The 19,287-nt window shown below is 44.7% G+C and overlaps 1 protein-coding gene across 5 annotated transcripts in view; it reads left to right on the plus strand.

Annotated features, from left to right (window-relative positions):
• LOC106590653 (collagen alpha-1(XI) chain) overlaps positions 1 to 19,287 on the plus strand; it is a 207,134-nt gene that overhangs the window by 126,953 nt on the left and 60,894 nt on the right. For all 5 annotated transcript variants that reach the window (XM_045710693.2, XM_045710695.2, XM_045710694.2 and 2 more), the window contains 3 exons: positions 418 to 471; positions 2,587 to 2,694; positions 9,730 to 9,819. In XM_045710693.2, coding sequence (XP_045566649.2) covers positions 418 to 471; positions 2,587 to 2,694; positions 9,730 to 9,819 — 252 coding nt within the window. The remainder of the gene's footprint in view (positions 1 to 417; positions 472 to 2,586; positions 2,695 to 9,729; positions 9,820 to 19,287) is intronic.

Here is a 19,287-nt window from a genome sequence, read left to right on the forward strand (position 1 = left end):
GATCAATGTCTATTATAAATATCTTCTACTAAATGTAGCATCTAAAGTTACATCCTAAACATGACAACATGGAAATAAACAAAGAAAAAAAGAAAAAAACAAATGACTGGAACATAACATGAAGTTTATCATGTAATATGTCCATAACTAATGTGTTTTCATGGACCATGCACACGGTAATTGCTTGGTTCTCTTCAATAGGATCCATTAGAAATGCTCCTCATCCTCTCACCCTTGTCAACACAGTACATTCAGTGGTTGTCCATTGGGATGCACACAACACTGACTCCACTATGTCCACTAGATTAATCATTTTGGAAGGTTGACATCAATAGCAGGATTGGAGGAAGTTATTGCATGGATTGAGTTGTTCCGCAAAAATGTTCAATGTGATTGATATGTTGTTCTTGTCCACAGGGATTCCAAGGAAAGACAGGTCCACCCGGCCCAGGAGGAGTTGTTGGTCCTCAGGTAAGGTACTATAGGTTTACTACAGGTAAGACACTATAGGTTTACTACAGGTACTATAGGTTTATTACAGGTAAGGTACAATAGGTTTACTACAAGTACTATAGGTGTACTACAGGTAAGGTACTACAGGTGTACTACAGGTACTATATGTTTACTACAGGTAAGGTACTATAGGTTTACTACAGGTAAGGTACTACAGGTGTACTACAAGTAAGGTACTATAGGTTTACTACAGGTAAGACACTATAGGTTTACTACAGGTACTATAGTTTTACTACAGGTAAGGTACAATAGGTTTACTACAAGTACTATAGGTGTACTACAGGTAAGGTACTATAGGTTTACTACAGGTACTATAGGTTTACTACAGGTAAGGTACAATAGGTTTACTACAAGTACTATAGGTTTACTACAGGTAAGGATCTATAGGCTTACTACAGGTAAGGTACTATATGTTACTATATGTTTACTACAGGTAAGGAACTGTAGGTTTATTACAGGTACTATAGGTTTACTTCAGGTACTATAGGTTTACTACAGGTAAGGATCTATAGGTTTACTGCAGGTACTATAGGTTTACTACAGGTACTATAGGTTTAACACAGGTACTATAGGTTTACTACACTGGCTATAGGTTACTGTAGGTACTATAGGTTTACAAGAGGTACTATAGGTACTATAGGTTTACTACAGGTAAGGTAGTATAGGTTACTATAGGTACTATAGGTTTACTACACGGGCTATAGGTTACTGTAGGTACTAGAGGTACTATAGGTACTATAGGTTTACCTCAGGTAAGATGCTATAGGTTTACTACAGGTAAGGTACTATATGTTACTATAGGTATTATATGTTTACAACTGGTACAATATGTTTACTACAGGCATTATAGGTTTGCTACAGGTGCTATAGGTTTAGTACGGGTACTATAGGTTACTATAGGTACTATAGGTTTACTACAGTTAAGGTACTATATGTTACTATAGGTACTATAGGTTTACTACAGGCACTATAGGTTACTATAGATACTATAGGTTTACTACAGGTACTATAGGTTTACTACAGGAACTATAGGTTCACATAGGTACTATAGGTTTACTACAGGTACGATAGCTTACTACAGGTACTATAGGTTGCTATAGGTACTATAGGTTGCTATAGGTACTATAGGTTTACTTCAGGTAAGGTACTATAGGTTTACTGCAGGTACTATATGTTTACTACAGGTCCTATAGGTTTACTACAGGTAAGGTACTATAGGTTTACTACAGGTAAGGTACTATAGGTTTACTGCAGGTACTATATGTTTACTACAGGTACTATAGGTTTACTACATGTAAGGTACTATAGGTTACTGTAGGTACTATAGGTTTACTACAAGTACTATAAGTTTACTACAGGTTAGGTATTCCCTGTGGCTCAGTTGGTAGAGCATGGTGTGTGCAATGCCAGGGTTGTGGGTTCGATTCCCGCGGGGGGCCAGTACAATTATTATAATTTTTTTAATGCATGAAATGAAATGTATGAAATGTATGCACTCACTACTGTAAGTCGCTCTGGATAAGAGCGTCTGCTAAATGACTAAAATGTAAATGTAAAAATGTATTATAGGTTTACTACAGGTAAGGAAGTATAGGTTACTATATGTACTATAGGTTTACTACAGGTACTATAAGTTTACTACAGGTAAGGTACTATAGGTTTACTACAGGTAAGGAATTACAAGTTACTTTAGGTTTTCTACATTTAAGGTACTATAGGTTTACTACAGGTAAGGAGCTATAGGTTTACTACAAGTAAGGAACTATAAGTTACTTTAGGTTTTCTACAGTTAAGATACTATCCTGGAACTATTATGGACTAAATTAATGTAGCACAGGTAAGTAAACATAATAAGATACATTTATGAAGAACTTTTCAGATTGTTCAAACATACTTACATTATCCAGATCTCACGTCATTCACTAGCAGAAGTGATAGAGTACATGTATAATATTGTCGTCTGTCATAGGTTTGGAATTATCTAAGGGTCTCATGTTATGGTAGAGTGGCTCATGCCTCTACCAATGATGCCCATAATTTCTTCTTCTTCTTCTTCTTCTTCACTTCCTCCAGGGCCCCACAGGAGAGACCGGTCCCGTCGGTGAGAGAGGTCACCCTGGATCCCCAGGACCACCCGGAGAGCAGGGTCTTCCTGGCTCTGCTGGCAAAGAGGGAGCCAAGGTAAACATTCCTAAAGACCCACCTCACTGGAATAAACTTGACAGCTCAACAGATCTCCAGAACTCCACGGCTCTGACCAAAACATATTTAAAAAAACAAAACAATACTCGATACAGATTATGCCTAGTCCTGAAATAAAACGTGAACAATTGGAGAATCTCCACTGAACATGTTTTTGGTCCAGGAATGTAAGCATGAAGTGTATTTTGGCAGACAGCTGGTGAAGTTAGCAGATGGTTGGGGACTGAGGGTTGGGGAGTGGTTGAATTCCCATGCATCCCGATTGCCAATATAAAATCAAATCAAAGTTTATTTGTCACATGCGCCGAATACAACAGGTGTAGACCTTACAGTGAAATGCTTACTTACAGGCTCTAACCAATAGTGCAAAGAAAGGTATTAGGTGAACAATAGGTAGGTAAAGAAATAAAACAACAGTAAAAAGACAGGCTATATACAGTAGCGAGGCTATAAAAGTAGCGAGGCTGCATACAGACACCGGTTAGTCAGGCTGATTGAGGTAGCATGTACATGTAGATATGGTTAAAGTGACTATGCATATATGATGAACAGAGAGTAGCAGTAGAGTAAAAGAGGGGTTGGCGGGTGGTGGGTGGGAAACAATGCAGATAGCCCAGTTAGCCACTGTGCGGGAGCATTGGTTGGTCCGCCCAAATGAGGTAGTATGTACATGAATATATAGTTAAAGTGACTATGCATATATGATAAACAGAGAGTAGCAGCAGCGTAAAAAGAGGAGTTGGGGGGGCACACAATGCAAATAGTCCGGGTAGCCATTTGTCTTATGGCTTGGGGGAAAAAACTGTTGAGAAGCCTTTTTGTCCTAGACTTGGCACCATGGTACCGCTTGCCATGCGGTAGTAGAGAGAACAGTCTATGACTGGGGTGGCTGGGGTCTTTGACCATTTTTAGGGCCTTCCTGGATGGCAGGCAGCTTAGCCCCAGTGATGTACTGGGCCAGACGCACTACCTTCTGTAGTGCCTTGCGGTCAGAGGCCGAGCAATTGCCGTACCAGGCAGTGATGCAACCAGTCAGGATGCTCTCGATGTTGCAGCTGTAGAACCTTTTGAGGATCTCAGGACCCATGCCAAATCTTTTTAGTTTCCTGAGGGGGAATAGGCATTGTCGTGCCCTCTTCACGACTGTCTTAGTGTGTTTGGACCATTCTAGTTTGTTGTTGATGTGGACACCAAGGAACTTGAAGTTCTCAACCTGCTCCACTACAGCCCCATTGATGAGAATGGGGGTGTGCTCGGTCCTCCTTTTCCTGTAGTCCACAATCATCTCCTTAGTCTTGGTTACGTTGAGAGATAAGTTGTTATTCTGGCACCACCCGGCCAGGTCTCTATAGGCTGTCTCGTCGGTGAACAGACACTGTTGTGTCGTCTGCAAACTTAACGATGGTGTTGGAGTCGTGCCTGGCCATGCAGTAATGGGTGAACAGAGAGTACAGGCGGGGACTGAGCACGCACCCCTGGGGAGCTCCAGTGTTGAGGATCAGCGTGACAGATGTGTTGCTACCTACCCTCACCAATATATTGTGTATTAAGGATGTAGACATATGGCCTTATTCAAAACAAGGCCGTTACTCCCAGAGAGTCCCAAGGCCACCCAGCCCCTCGCTCTGTCTTCTTTACTACCAGCCAGTCCCAAGGCCACCCAGCCCCTCCCTCTGTCTCCTCTTTACTACTAACTAGTTCCAGGACCACTCAGCCCCTCCCCCTGTCTCCTTCTTTACTACTAACTAGTTCCAGGACCACTCAGCCCCTCCCCCTGTCTCCTTCTTTACTACTAACTAGTTCCAGGACCACTTAGCCCCTCCCCCTGTCTCCTCCTTTACTACTAACTAGTTCCCAGACCATCAAGCCCCTCCCCCTGTCTCCTCCTTTACTACTAACTAGTTCCAAGACCTCCCAGCCCCTCCCCCTGTCTCCTCCTTTACTACTAACTAGTTCCAGGACCACTCAGCCCCTCCCTCTGTCTCCTTCTTTACTACTAACTAGTTCCCAGACCGCCTAGCCCCTCCCTCTGTCTCCTGCTTTACTACTAACTAGTTCCAAGACCACCCAGCCCCTCCCTCTGTCTCCTTCTTTACTACTAACTAGTTCCCAGACCGCCTAGCCCCTCCCTCTGTCTCCTGCTTTACTACTAACTAGTTCTAGGACCACTCAGCCCCTCCCTCTGTCTCCTTCTTTACTACTAACTAGTTCCAGGACCACTCAGCCCCTCCCTCTGTCTCCTTCTTTACTACTAACTAGTTCCAGGACCACTCAGCCCCTCCCTCTGTCTCCTTCTTTACTACTAACTAGTTCCAGGACCACTCAGCCCCTCCCTCTGTCTCCTTCTTTACTACTAACTAGTTCCCAGACCATCAAGCCCCTCCCTCTGTCTCCTTCTTTACTACTAACTAGTTCCAGGACCACTCAGCCCCTCCTTCTGGCTCCTTGTTTCGTTTTATTTCCTTCGCAGAAGGAGTCCGTGTAATCAACTCCATTGGCTAACTCCAACCTCCTTCCACTCAGGCGCAATTGCCTGCCACCACCACCGGGTCCTAGGCATCAGTTGCAATGCCTTCAGAAAGAATTCACACCACTTGACTTTTTCCACATTTTCTTGTGTTACATCCTGAATTTAAAATAAAAATCATGTGTCTTTGGCCTAGACAGAAAACCCCATAATGTCAACGTGGAATTATGTTTTTCAAAATGTACACAAATGAATTAAAAATGAAAAGCTGAAATGTATTGAGTCAATATGTATTCAACCCCTTTGTTATGGCAAGCCTAAATAAGTTCAGGATTAAACATTTGCTTAACAAGTCACATAATATGTTGCATGGACTCACTCTGTGTGCAATAATAGTGTTTAACATGATTTTTTAATCACTACAGTATCTCATCTCTGTACCCCACACACACAATTATCTGTAAGGCCCCTCAGTTGAGCAAATCTGTCATGCCCTGACCTGAGAGAGACGGTTTATTTCTCTATGTTGTTAGGTCAGGGTGTGGGGTGGGCATTCTATGGTTTATATTTCTATGTTTTGGCCATGTATGGTTTCCAATCAGAGGCAGCTGCCTATCGTTGTCTCTGATTGGGAACCATACTTAGGCAGCGCTTTCCCTCCTTGAGTTGTGGGATCTTATTTTTGTACTGCTGTGTAAAGCCTGCAAGACGTGACGGTCGTGTTCCATTGTTTATTATTTTGTTTAAGTGTTCAGAGTTTAAATAAATAATCATGAACACGTGCCACGCTGCATCTTGGTCCCCTCATTGCGACGGTCGTTACAAATTCATTTTAAACACAGATTCAACCACAAAGACCAGGGAGGTTTTCCAATGCCTCACAAAGTTACTGTTTTGGCTTAAATCTACTTGTCTAGCAATGATCAACAACCAATTTGACAGAACTTGAAGAATTTTGAAAAGAATAATGAGCAAATGTTGCTCAATCCAGTTCTGGAAAGCTCTTAGAGACTTACCCAGAAATACTCACAGCTGTAATTGCTGCCAAATGTGCTTTTACAAAGTATTGACTCTGGGATGTGAATACGAATGTCATATTTTTGTATTTAATCTCCACTAAATTAGCAAACATTTCTAAAAACATGTTTTCACTTTCGTCATTATTGGGGTATTGTGTGTAGATGGGTGAGATGAAAAAAAAAAAATCTATTTCATCCATTTTGATTTCAGGCTGTAACACAACATGTGGAATAAGTATACAGTGCCTTCAGAATACTTTCTGGGAGGGAGGGGTTTGGCAGATCCTCTTAAACCTTAGCGAGTCACCTCTCTTTCTCTCTCTTTTCTCTCTCTCTCTCTCTGCCTCACTATTTATCTTTCCCCCCCCCTCTCTCTCTCTCTCTCTCTCTCTCTGCCTCACTATTTATCTTTTACCCTCTCACTCTCTCTCATTTCTATCTCTCGCATTCTCTTTCTCTCTCTGCTCTCTCACTCTCTCTATGTCTCCCACTTAGCGGATAAACCGACTTAAAAAAAATAACAATAAAAAAAGGCAGTCATGCTGCTACCATTTATGATTTGTCTTAGTAATTGCTCTGATTGTAACTCCATCGACACAGTCCCAGCACCCTGATACGACTGCTACTGTTGTTGTCTGTGTTTGCTTTTGTTTTTGTTAACAGTCCCTTGTCCTCTAGGACTGTATTATAACAGTCTCTCAGCTAGTTGTCCTCTAGGACTGTACTATAATAGTCTCTCAGCCAGTTGTCCTCTAGGACTGTATTATAATAGTCTCTCAGCCAGTTGTCCTCTAGGACTGTATTATAATAGTCTCTCAGCCAGTTGTCCTTAAAGGACTGTATTATAATAGTCTCTCAGCTAGTTGTCCTCTAGGACTGTATTATAATAGTCTCTCAGCCAGTTGTCCTCTAGGACTGTATTATAATAGTCTCTCAGCCAGTTGTCCTCTAGGACTGTATTATAATAGTCTCTCAGCCAGTTGTCCTCTAGGACTGTATTATAATAGTCTCTCAGCTAGTTGTCCTCTAGGACTGTATTATAATAGTCTCTCAGCTAGTTGTCCTCTAGGACTGTATTATAATAGTCTCTCAGCCAGTTGTCCTCTAGGACTGTATTATAATAGTCTCTCAGCCAGTTGTCCTCTAGGACTGTATTATAATAGTCTCTCAGCCAGTTGTCCTCTAGGACTGTATTATAATAGTCTCTCAGCCAGTTGTCCTCTAGGACTGTATTATAATAGTCTCTCAGCCAGTTGTCCTCTAGGACTGTATTATAATAGTCTCTCAGCCAGTTGTCCTCTAGGACTGTATTATAATAGTCTCTCAGCCAGTTGTCCTCTAGGACTGTATTATAATAGTCTCTCAGCCAGTTGTCCTCTAGGACTGTATTATAATAGTCTCTCAGCTAGTTGTCCTCTAGGACTGTATTATAATAGTCTCTCAGCCAGTTGTCCTCTAGGACTGTATTATAATAGTCTCTCAGCCAGTTGTCCTCTAGGACTGTATTATAATAGTCTCTCAGCCAGTTGTCCTCTAGGACTGTATTATAATAGTCTCTCAGCCAGTTGTCCTTAAAGGACTGTATTATAATAGTCTCTCAGCTAGTTGTCCTCTAGGACTGTATTATAATAGTCTCTCAGCCAGTTGTCCTCTAGGACTGTATTATAATAGTCTCTCAGCCAGTTGTCCTCTAGGACTGTATTATAATAGTCTCTCAGCTAGTTGTCCTCTAGGACTGTATTATAATAGTCTCTCAGCCAGTTGTCCTCTAGGACTGTATTATAATAGTCTCTCAGCCAGTTGTCCTCTAGGACTGTATTATAATAGTCTCTCAGCCAGTTGTCCTCTAGGACTGTATTATAATAGTCTCTCAGCTAGTTGTCCTCTAGGACTGTATTATAATAGTCTCTCAGCTAGTTGTCCTCTAGGACTGTATTATAATAGTCTCTCAGCCAGTTGTCCTCTAGGACTGTATTATAATAGTCTCTCAGCCAGTTGTCCTCTAGGACTGTATTATAATAGTCTCTCAGCTAGTTGTCCTCTAGGACTGTATTATAATAGTCTCTCAGCCAGTTGTCCTCTAGGACTGTATTATAATAGTCTCTCAGCCAGTTGTCCTCTAGGACTGTATTATAATAGTCTCTCAGCCAGTTGTCCTCTAGGACTGTATTATAATAGTCTCTCAGCCAGTTGTCCTCTAGGACTGTATTATAATAGTCTCTCAGCTAGTTGTCCTCTAGGACTGTATTATAATAGTCTCTCAGCCAGTTGTCCTCTAGGACTGTATTATAATAGTCTCTCAGCCAGTTGTCCTCTAGGACTGTATTATAATAGTCTCTCAGCTAGTTGTCCTCTAGGACTGTATTATAATAGTCTCTCAGCCAGTTGTCCTCTAGGACTGTATTATAATAGTCTCTCAGCCAGTTGTCCTCTAGGACTGTATTATAATAGTCTCTCAGCCAGTTGTCCTCTAGGACTGTATTATAATAGTCTCTCAGCCAGTTGTCCTCTAGGACTGTATTATAATAGTCTCTCAGCCAGTTGTCCTCTAGGACTGTATTATAATAGTCTCTCAGCCAGTTGTCCTCTAGGACTGTATTATAATAGTCTCTCAGCCAGTTGTCCTCTAGGACTGTATTATAATAGTCTCTCAGCTAGTTGTCCTCTAGGACTGTATTATAATAGTCTCTCAGCCAGTTGTCCTCTAGGACTGTATTATAATAGTCTCTCAGCCAGTTGTCCTCTAGGACTGTATTATAATAGTCTCTCAGCCAGTTGTCCTCTAGGACTGTATTATAATAGTCTCTCAGCCAGTTGTCCTCTAGGACTGTATTATAATAGTCTCTCAGCCAGTTGTCCTCTAGGACTGTATTATAATAGTCTCTCAGCCAGTTGTCCTCTAGGACTGTATTATAATAGTCTCTCAGCCAGTTGTCCTCTAGGACTGTATTATAATAGTCTCTCAGCCAGTTGTCCTCTAGGACTGTATTATAATAGTCTCTCAGCCAGTTGTCCTCTAGGACTGTATTATAATAGTCTCTCAGCCAGTTGTCCTCTAGGACTGTATTATAATAGTCTCTCAGCCAGTTGTCCTCTAGGACTGTATTATAATAGTCTCTCAGCCAGTTGTCCTCTAGGACTGTATTATAATAGTCTCTCAGCCAGTTGTCCTCTAGGACTGTATTAAAGTACTGCTTGATCTGAATTTTATGAATTTTGTAGCGTTGTTTCCTTATCAGAATAAAGAAACGTTCCATGACATTGATTAGCTCAGGTCTTTGACATTGATGCTGTCAGAACTAAAGCATCTCCTCAAAGTCCAAAATGTGCATGTTCTGTCATGATGTCAAAGGGGAAACATGAGAATAAAGCATTTTGTTTTAGTTTTTCTCTTCGTTCACCAGATAACATCAAGAAGGCTGTAGAATGGTAGTGAAATGAACGCAGTAGAAAGGATATCAAAGATACTTAGCATGGTGCAGCTGGCCACCTCTCACCCTGTCCTCTGCTGTATGTTGGTGTCTGTAGGGAGACCCCGGTCCCCAGGGAGCCTCAGGTAAAGACGGTCCCGCTGGTCTACGAGGATTCCCAGGAGAGAGAGGACTGCCCGGCGCGTCGGTAAGAAACACCCCACCTGCAACACGTTCCCTTCCATTAGGTATTCCTCCTATATTCACTGACAAAAGACTGACAGACCACCACCCGTGACAAATGAACCAGTACCAATGTAGAGGAATTCATCTCATTAGACCCATAGAGGGGGGACGTCACCCAACCATCAATCTACCGCAGGGAAACTCAGAGAGACGTGTTACAGATGAACAGATGTACATCCCCCCTGAATAGGCTTCCCACCGACAGGCCGACACCACTGTTTTAAACAACAGCCGCTGACGTTTGGTTTTGTAAATGAAAACATCTGCCCCCCCCCCCCCCCAAAAAAAGCTTTGTCCTGCTCCTTCCCTGACTCTTCCTAAATGTTTGTATTTTACACTGCTCATTTGTCCGAATTTTGAAATCATAAACAGAAAAGTATTTAGAGGCTTTTTTTACATGTTTCTTTCACTCCTATTCCTAACTTAACCCTCCAAGACAATGTGCTGTAGGACGTTGGTACCCAGCCAGGCTCTAAGACAATGTGCTGTAGGACGTTGGTACCCAGCCAGGCTCTAAGACAATGTGCTGTAGGACGTTGGTACCCTGCCAGGCTCTAAGACAATGTGCTGTAGGACGTTGGTACCCAGCCAGGCTCTAAGACAATGTGCTGTAGGACGTTGGTACCCAGCCAGGCTCTAAGACAATGTGCTGTAGGACGTTGGTACCCAGCCAGGCTCCAAGACAATGTGCTGTAGGATGTTGGTACCCAGCCAGGCTCTAAGACAATGTGCTGTAGGATGTTGGTACCCAGCCAGGCTCCAAGACAATGTGCTGTAGGATGTTGGTACCCAGCCAGGCGCTAAGACAATGTGCTGTAGGATGTTGGTACCCAGCCAGGCTCCAAGACAATGTGCTGTAGGATGTTGGTACCCAGCCAGGCTCTAAGACAATGTGCTGTAGGATGTTGGTACCCAGCCAGGCGCTAAGACAATGTGCTGTAGGACGTTGGTACCCTGCCAGGCTCCAAGACAATGTGCTGTAGGACGTTGGTACCCAGCCAGGCTCTAAGACAATGTGCTGTAGGACGTTGGTACCCTGCCAGGCTCCAAGACAATGTGCTGTAGGACGTTGGTACCCAGCCAGGCTACAAGACAATGTGCTGTAGGATGTTGGTACCCAGCCAGGCTCTTAAGACAATATGCTGTAGGACGTTGGTACCCAGCTAGGCTCTAAGACAATGTGCTGTAGGACGTTGGTACCCAGCCAGGCTCTAAGACAATGTGCTGTAGGACGTTGCTACCCAGCCAGGCTCTAAGACAATGTGCTGTAGGACGTTGGTACCCAGCCAGGCTCTAAGACAATGTGCTGTAGGACGTTGGTACCCAGCCAGGCTCTAAGACAATGTGCTGTAGGACGTTGGTACCCAGCCAGGCGCTAAGACAATGTGCTGTAGGACGTTGGTACCCAGCCAGGCTCTAAGACAATGTGCTGTAGGACATTGGTACCCAGCCAGGCTCTAAGACAATGTGCTGTAGGACGTTGGTACCCAGCCAGGCGCTAAGACAATGTGCTGTAGGACATTGGTACCCAGCCAGGCTCTAAGACAATGTGCTGTAGGACGTTGGTACCCTGCCAGGCTCCAAGACAATGTGCTGTAGGACGTTGGTACCCAGCCAGGCTACAAGACAATGTGCTGTAGGACGTTGGTACCCAGCCAGGCTCCAAGACAATGTGCTGTAGGACGTTGGTACCCAGCCAGGCGCTAATGAGTCTCTCTCTCCTCACTGAATGAATGACAAATGGATGGATGGGCGAACATTGTGCACCTTACTTCACAATGTAATTTAAATTAGGCCTAACTGAATGATAAGGAGGGTGAAAAGGTTGATTTAATTAACAAAGAAAAAAGTGTAGTAATGAGTTTGTGTTAAGACTATTTATCAACAGCAAATAATTTAACTGTGCGCCTTGGGGGTTGATACCGTTCTCTTTTATGTTTAACTTTGTAAAAAGAAGCTGTTATGGGACTGTTTTATTTACTATAACACTATTACTAATAAGATGTATTGTAAGGGAAATGAAAACATGCCATGTGTTGCAGTAGGCCTTTAGAATAATGCTAAACATATCCTTGACTCTATCCAACTTGATGAGCGGGGAACAAACGATGCCAGTCAGCCTTCACAGCCGTCCCATCAAAACTACAACTAAACCCAAAACGAATTTCACACATAACAATAGTTAGCCTATAGACAATATTAAATTAACAATAATCTGATGAGTGACGATATTAGGCCTAACAGTTGTCAAATTGTACATGAAGAGATGTAATTGACAGATGCAAGAAAAGGATCATCACTTTATCAAATCCTCCTTCAGAGGCACATGCAGGTAAAACATTGTGATTTCATATATAGTGCCAGAAAGAGAATATTGTGCAGTTTCTACATATTATACTTACCTTTGTCAAATAACTCTCAAAATTCAAGAGGTGTAGCTCTATTTCCAAATTTCACTTTTTCCAAGAATATCAGAGCTGTCCCTGCATTCAGCACATGGCCACTCCACTGTCCCTGCATTCAGCACATGATCCACTGTCCCTGCATTCAGCACATGGCCACTCCACTGTCCCTGCATTCAGCACATGGCCACTCCACTGTCCCTGCATTCAGCACATGACCCACTGTCCCTGCATTCAGCACATGACCACTCACACTGTCCCTGCATTCAGCACATGACCCACTGACCCTGCATTCAGCACATGGCCACTCCACTGTCCCTGCATTCAGCACATGACCCACTGTCCCTGCATTCAGCACATGGCCACTCACACTGTCCCTACATTCAGCACATGACCCACTGTCCCTGCATTCAGCACATGGCCACTCACGCTGTCCCTGCATTCAGCACATGACCCACTGTTCCTGCATTCAGCACATGGCCACTCCACTGTCCCTGCATTCAGCACATGACCCACTGTTCCTGCATTCAGCACATGACCGTTCCACTGTCCCTGCATTCAGCACATGGCCACTCCACTGTCCCTGCATTCAGCACATGACCCACTGTCCCTGCATTGAGCACATGACCCACTGTCCCTGCATTCAGCACATGACCCACTGTCCCTGCATTCAGCACATGACCGTTCCACTGTCCCTGCATTCAGCACATGACCCACTGTTCCTGCATTCAGCACATGACCGTTCCACTGTTCCTGCATTCAGCTCATGACCCACTGTCCCTGCATTCAGCACATGACCCACTGTTCCTGCATTCAGCACATGACCCACTGTCCCTGCATTCAGCACATGGCCACTCACACTGTCCCTGCATTCAGCACATGACCCACTGTCCCTGCATTCAGCACATGACCCACTGTCCCTGCATTCAGCACATGACCCACTGTCCCTGCATTCAGCACATGACCCACTGTCCCTGCATTCAGCACATGACCCACTGTCCCTGCATTCAGCACATGACCCACTGTCCCTGCATTCAGCACATGACCCACTGTCCCTGCATTCATTACATGGCCACTCCACTGTCCGTGCATTCAGTAACGTTCTCTAACAGGTACTGATAGGCTGAAGGAGACGCCCGGTAACGTTGTCTAGCAGGTACTGATAGGCTGAAGGAGACGCCCAGTAACGTTCTCTAGCAGGTACTGATAGGCTGAAGGAGACGCCCGGTAACGTTCTCTAACAGGTACTGATAGGCTGAAGGAGACGCCCGGTAACGTTCTCTAACAGGTACTGATAGGCTGAAGGAGACGCCCAGTAACGTTCTCTAACAGGTACTGATAGGCTGAAGGAGACGCCCGGTAACGTTCTCTAACAGGTACTGATAGGCTGAAGGAGACGCCCGGTAACGTTCTCTAACAGGTACTGATAGGCTGAAGGAGACGCCCGGTAACGTTCTCTAGCAGGTACTGATAGGCTGAAGGAGACGCCCAGTAACGTTCTCTAACAGGTACTGATAGGCTGAAGGAGACGCCCGGTAACGTTCTCTAGCAGGTACTGATAGGCTGAAGGAGACGCCCGGTAACGTTCTCTAACAGGTACTGATAGGCTGAAGGAGACGCCCGGTAACGTTCTCTAACAGGTACTGATAGGCTGAAGGAGACGCCCGGTAACGTTCTCTAACAGGTACTGATAGGCTGAAGGAGACGCCCAGTAACGTTCTCTAACAGGTACTGATAGGCTGAAGGAGACGCCCGGTAACGTTCTCTAGCAGGTACTGATAGGCTGAAAGGCCAGGTGGGTCTGGTGTTGAAGAGAAAGAGAATAATTGTGTACTATAGCTCTGGATCAAACTCCTGATTCAACCCAAAGACTTTGTTTTGTGTCCCAAATGGCAGCCTATTCCCTGTAAGCCGTGGTCAAAAGAAGTGCCCTAGATTGGGAATAGGGTGCGATTTGGGAGAAAGCCAACCTCTGGGACCATTTTTTTTCCCACAAGCACATTTGGGGGAAATGTTCTTTGTTTTGTTGTATGCATTATTTACTATATTATCGAGCCACTGTTCCACACGAAGCCAAGGTCAATCTCAGCAGGCGATAGGCTTCCCATGGTTGGCATTTAGTCTCTCACTGCAACGCCCCAAGACTAATTACTGAATACTGCCATGTGTGTTGCTGAGCCTTAGGGAGCCAATCAGCAATCACACAAACACACTGGAGGTTACACACACACACACACACACACACACACACACACACACACACACACACGTTTATTTCAGAACTTATGTTTTATTGTGCTTTTGATGAGAAAGTGCCCGAGGGGGAAAATGTTTACTTGTCCTGGTAGAATAGGAAAAAAACACAACCTTGCTCTCGACACACACCTACACACACCTACACACCCCTACACACACATCTATACCCACCTACACACACCTACACACCCCTACACACCCCTACACACACATCTATACCCACCTACACACACCTACACACACCTACACACATCTACACACACCTACACACATCTACACACACACCTACACACACATCTACACACACCTACACACACCTACACATACCTACACACACCTACACACACCGACACATTTACACACACTTCACACATCTACACACACCTTCACACACCTACACACACCTACACACATCTACACACATCTACACATTTACACACACCTTCACACACCTACACATTTACACACACCTTCAGACACACATCTACACACACCTACACACACACCTACACACATCTACACACACCTACACACACCTACACACATCTACACACACCTACACACACCTACACACCTACACACACCTACACACATCTACACATTTACACACACCTTCACACACCTACACATTTACACACACCTTCACACACATACACACATCTACACACACACTTACACACACCTACATATACCTACACACACTTACACACACCTACACATTTACACAAACCTTCACACACCTACACACATCTACACACACTTACACGCCCTCCACCCTCCACCTCACACCTCCCACCTCACACCTCCACACACATCCCCCTCCACACCACACACCTCCCACCACCACATCTCCCACCACACACATCTATCCCACCCCACCTACACACACCTACACACATCTATACCCACCTGCACACACCTACACACACATCTACACACACCTACACACATCTACACACACATCTATACCCACCTACACACATCTACACACACATCTATACCCACCTACACCCACCTACACACACCTACTCACACCTACACACATCTACACACACATCTATACCCACCTACACACACCTACTCACACCTACACACATCTACTCACACCTACACACATCTACTCACACCTACACTGTGGTCCCGTGTGGCTCAGTTGGTAGAGCATGGTGTTTGCAACGCCAGAGTTGTGGGTTTGATTCCCATGGGAGAAAAATAAATAAATAAAATGTATGGAATGTATGCATTCACTACTGTAAGTCGCTCTGGATAAGAGCGTCTGCTAAATGACTATAATGTAAAAATCTACGCATATCAACTACACACAAATTTTCTCCCATTCAGATCAATGACGCTCAGAAACGTATGTGACTGACTCTCCATGGTGACACTTTACAGTGTCTGACTGGGACAGGAGTTATACCACTCAGTACTGACTGACTGGGACAGGAGTTATACCACTCAGCACTGTCTGACTGGGACAGGAGTTATACCACTCAGTACTGACTGACTGGGACAGGAGTTATACCACTCAGTACTGTCTGACTGGGACAGGAGTTATACCACTCAGTACTGTCTGACTGGGACAGGAGTTATACCACTCAGTACTGACTGACTGTCTGACTGGGACAGGAGTTATACCACTCAGTACTGACTGACTGGGACAGGAGTTATACCACTCAGTACTGTCTGACTGTCTGACTGGGACAGGAGTTATACCACTCAATACTGACTGACTGGGACAGGAGTTATACCACTCAGTACTGACTGACTGGGACAGGAGTTATACCACTCAGTACTGACTGACTGGGACAGGAGTTATACCACTCAATACTGACTGACTGGGACAGGAGTTATACCACTCAGTACTGACTGACTGGGACAGGAGTTATACCACTCAGTACTGACTGACTGTCTGACTGGGACAGGAGTTATACAACTCATTACTGACTGACTGTCTGACTGGGACAGGAGTTATACCACTCAGTACTGACTGACTGGGACAGGACTTATACCACTCAATACTGACTGACTGGGACAGGAGTTATACCACTCAGTACTGTCTGACTGGGACAGGAGTTATACAACTCAGTACTGACTGACTGGGACAGGAGTTATACCACTCAATACTGACTGACTGGGACAGGAGTTATACCACTCAGTACTGACTGACTGGGACAGGAGTTATACCACTCAGTACTGACTGACTGGGACAGGAGTTATACCAATCAATACTGACTGACTGGGACAGGAGTTATACCACTCAATACTGACTGACTGGGACAGGAGTTATACCACTCAATACTGACTGACTGGGACAGGAGTTATACCACTCAATACTGACTGACTGGGACAGGAGTTATACCACTCAGTACTGACTGACTGTCTGACTGGGACAGGAGTTATACCACTCAGTACTGACTGACTGGGACAGGAGTTATACAACTCAATACTGACTGACTGGGACAGGAGTTATACCACTCAATACTGACTGACTGGGACAGGAGTTATACCACTCAGTACTGACTGAGTGGGACAGGAGTTATACCACTCAGTACTGACTGACTGGGACAGGAGTTATACCACTCAATACTGATTGACTGGGACAGGAGTTATACCACTCAATACTGACTGACTGGGACAGGAGTTATACCACTCAGTACTGACTGACTGTCTGACTGGGACAGGAGTTATACCACTCAATACTGACTGACTGGGACAGGAGTTATACCACTCAGTACTGACTGACTGGGACAGGAGTTATACCACTCAGTACTGTCTGACTGGGACAGGAGTTATACCACTCAGTACTGTCTGACTGGGACAGGAGTTATACCACTCAGTACTGACTGACTGTCTGACTGGGACAGGAGTTATACCACTCAGTACTGACTGACTGGGACAGGAGTTATACCACTCAGTACTGTCTGACTGTCTGACTGGGACAGGAGTTATACCACTCAATACTGACTGACTGGGACAGAAGTTATACCACTCAGTACTGACTGACTGGGACAGGAGTTATACCACTCAGTACTGACTGACTGGGACAGGAGTTATACCACTCAATACTGACTGACTGGGACAGGAGTTATACCACTCAGTACTGACTGACTGGGACAGGAGTTATACCACTCAGTACTGACTGACTGGGACAGGAGTTATACCAATCAATACTGACTGACTGGGACAGGAGTTATACCACTCAATACTGACTGACTGGGACAGGAGTTATACCACTCAATACTGACTGACTGGGACAGGAGTTATACCACTCAGTACTGACTGACTGTCTGACTGGGACAGGAGTTATACCACTCAGTACTGACTGACTGGGACAGGAGTTATACAACTCAATACTGACTGACTGGGACAGGAGTTATACCACTCAGTACTGACTGACTGGGACAGGAGTTATACCACTCAGTACTGACTGACTGGGACAGGAGTTATACCACTCAGTACTGTCTGACTGGGACAGGAGTTATACCACTCAGTACTGACTGACTGGGACAGAAGTTATACCACTCAGTACTGACTGACTGGGACAGGAGTTATACCACTCAGTACTGACTGACTGGGACAGGAGTTATACCACTCAATACTGACTGACTGGGACAGGAGTTATACCACTCAGTACTGACTGACTGGGACAGGAGTTATACCACTCAGTACTGACTGACTGTCTGACTGGGACAGGAGTTATACCACTCAGTACTGTCTGACTGGGACAGGAGTTATACAACTCATTACTGACTGACTGTCTGACTGGGACAGGAGTTATACCACTCAGTACTGACTGACTGGGACAGGAGTTATACCACTCAATACTGACTGACTGGGACAGGAGTTATACCACTCAGTACTGTCTGACTGGGACAGGAGTTATACAACTCAGTACTGACTGACTGGGACAGGAGTTATACCACTCAATACTGACTGACTGGGACAGGAGTTATACCACTCAGTACTGACTGACTGGGACAGGAGTTATACCACTCAGTACTGACTGACTGGGACAGGAGTTATACCACTCAGTACTGACTGACTGGGACAGGAGTTATACCACTCAATACTGACTGACTGGGACAGGAGTTATACCACTCAGTACTGACTGACTGGGACAGGAGTTATACCACTCAGTACTGACTGACTGGGACAGGAGTTATACCAATCAATACTGACTGACTGGGACAGGAGTTATACCACTCAATACTGACTGACTGGGACAGGAGTTATACCACTCAATACTGACTGACTGGGACAGGAGTTATACCACTCAGTACTGACTGACTGTCTGACTGGGACAGGAGTTATACCACTCAGTACTGACTGACTGGGACAGGAGTTATACAACTCAATACTGACTGACTGGGACAGGAGTTATACCACTCAGTGCTGACTGACTGGGACAGGAGTTATACCACTTAGTACTGACTGACTGGGACAGGAGTTATACCACTCAATACTGACTGACTGGGACAGGAGTTATACCACTCAGTACTGACTGACTGGGACAGGAGTTATACCACTCAATACTGACTGACTGGGACAGGAGTTATACCACTCAATACTGACTGACTGGGACAGGAGTTATACCACTCAGTACTGACTGACTGTCTGACTGGGACAGGAGTTATACCACTCAATACTGACTGACTGGGACAGGAGTTATACCACTCAGTACTGACTGACTGGGACAGGAGATATACCACTCAGTACTGACTGACTGGGACAGGAGTTATACCACTCAGTACTGACTGACTGGGACAGGA

This window comes from Salmo salar, chromosome 29 (genome assembly GCF_965601325.2).
Source record: "Salmo salar chromosome 29, fSalSal1, whole genome shotgun sequence".
NCBI classification, from domain to species: domain Eukaryota; kingdom Metazoa; phylum Chordata; class Actinopteri; order Salmoniformes; family Salmonidae; genus Salmo; species Salmo salar.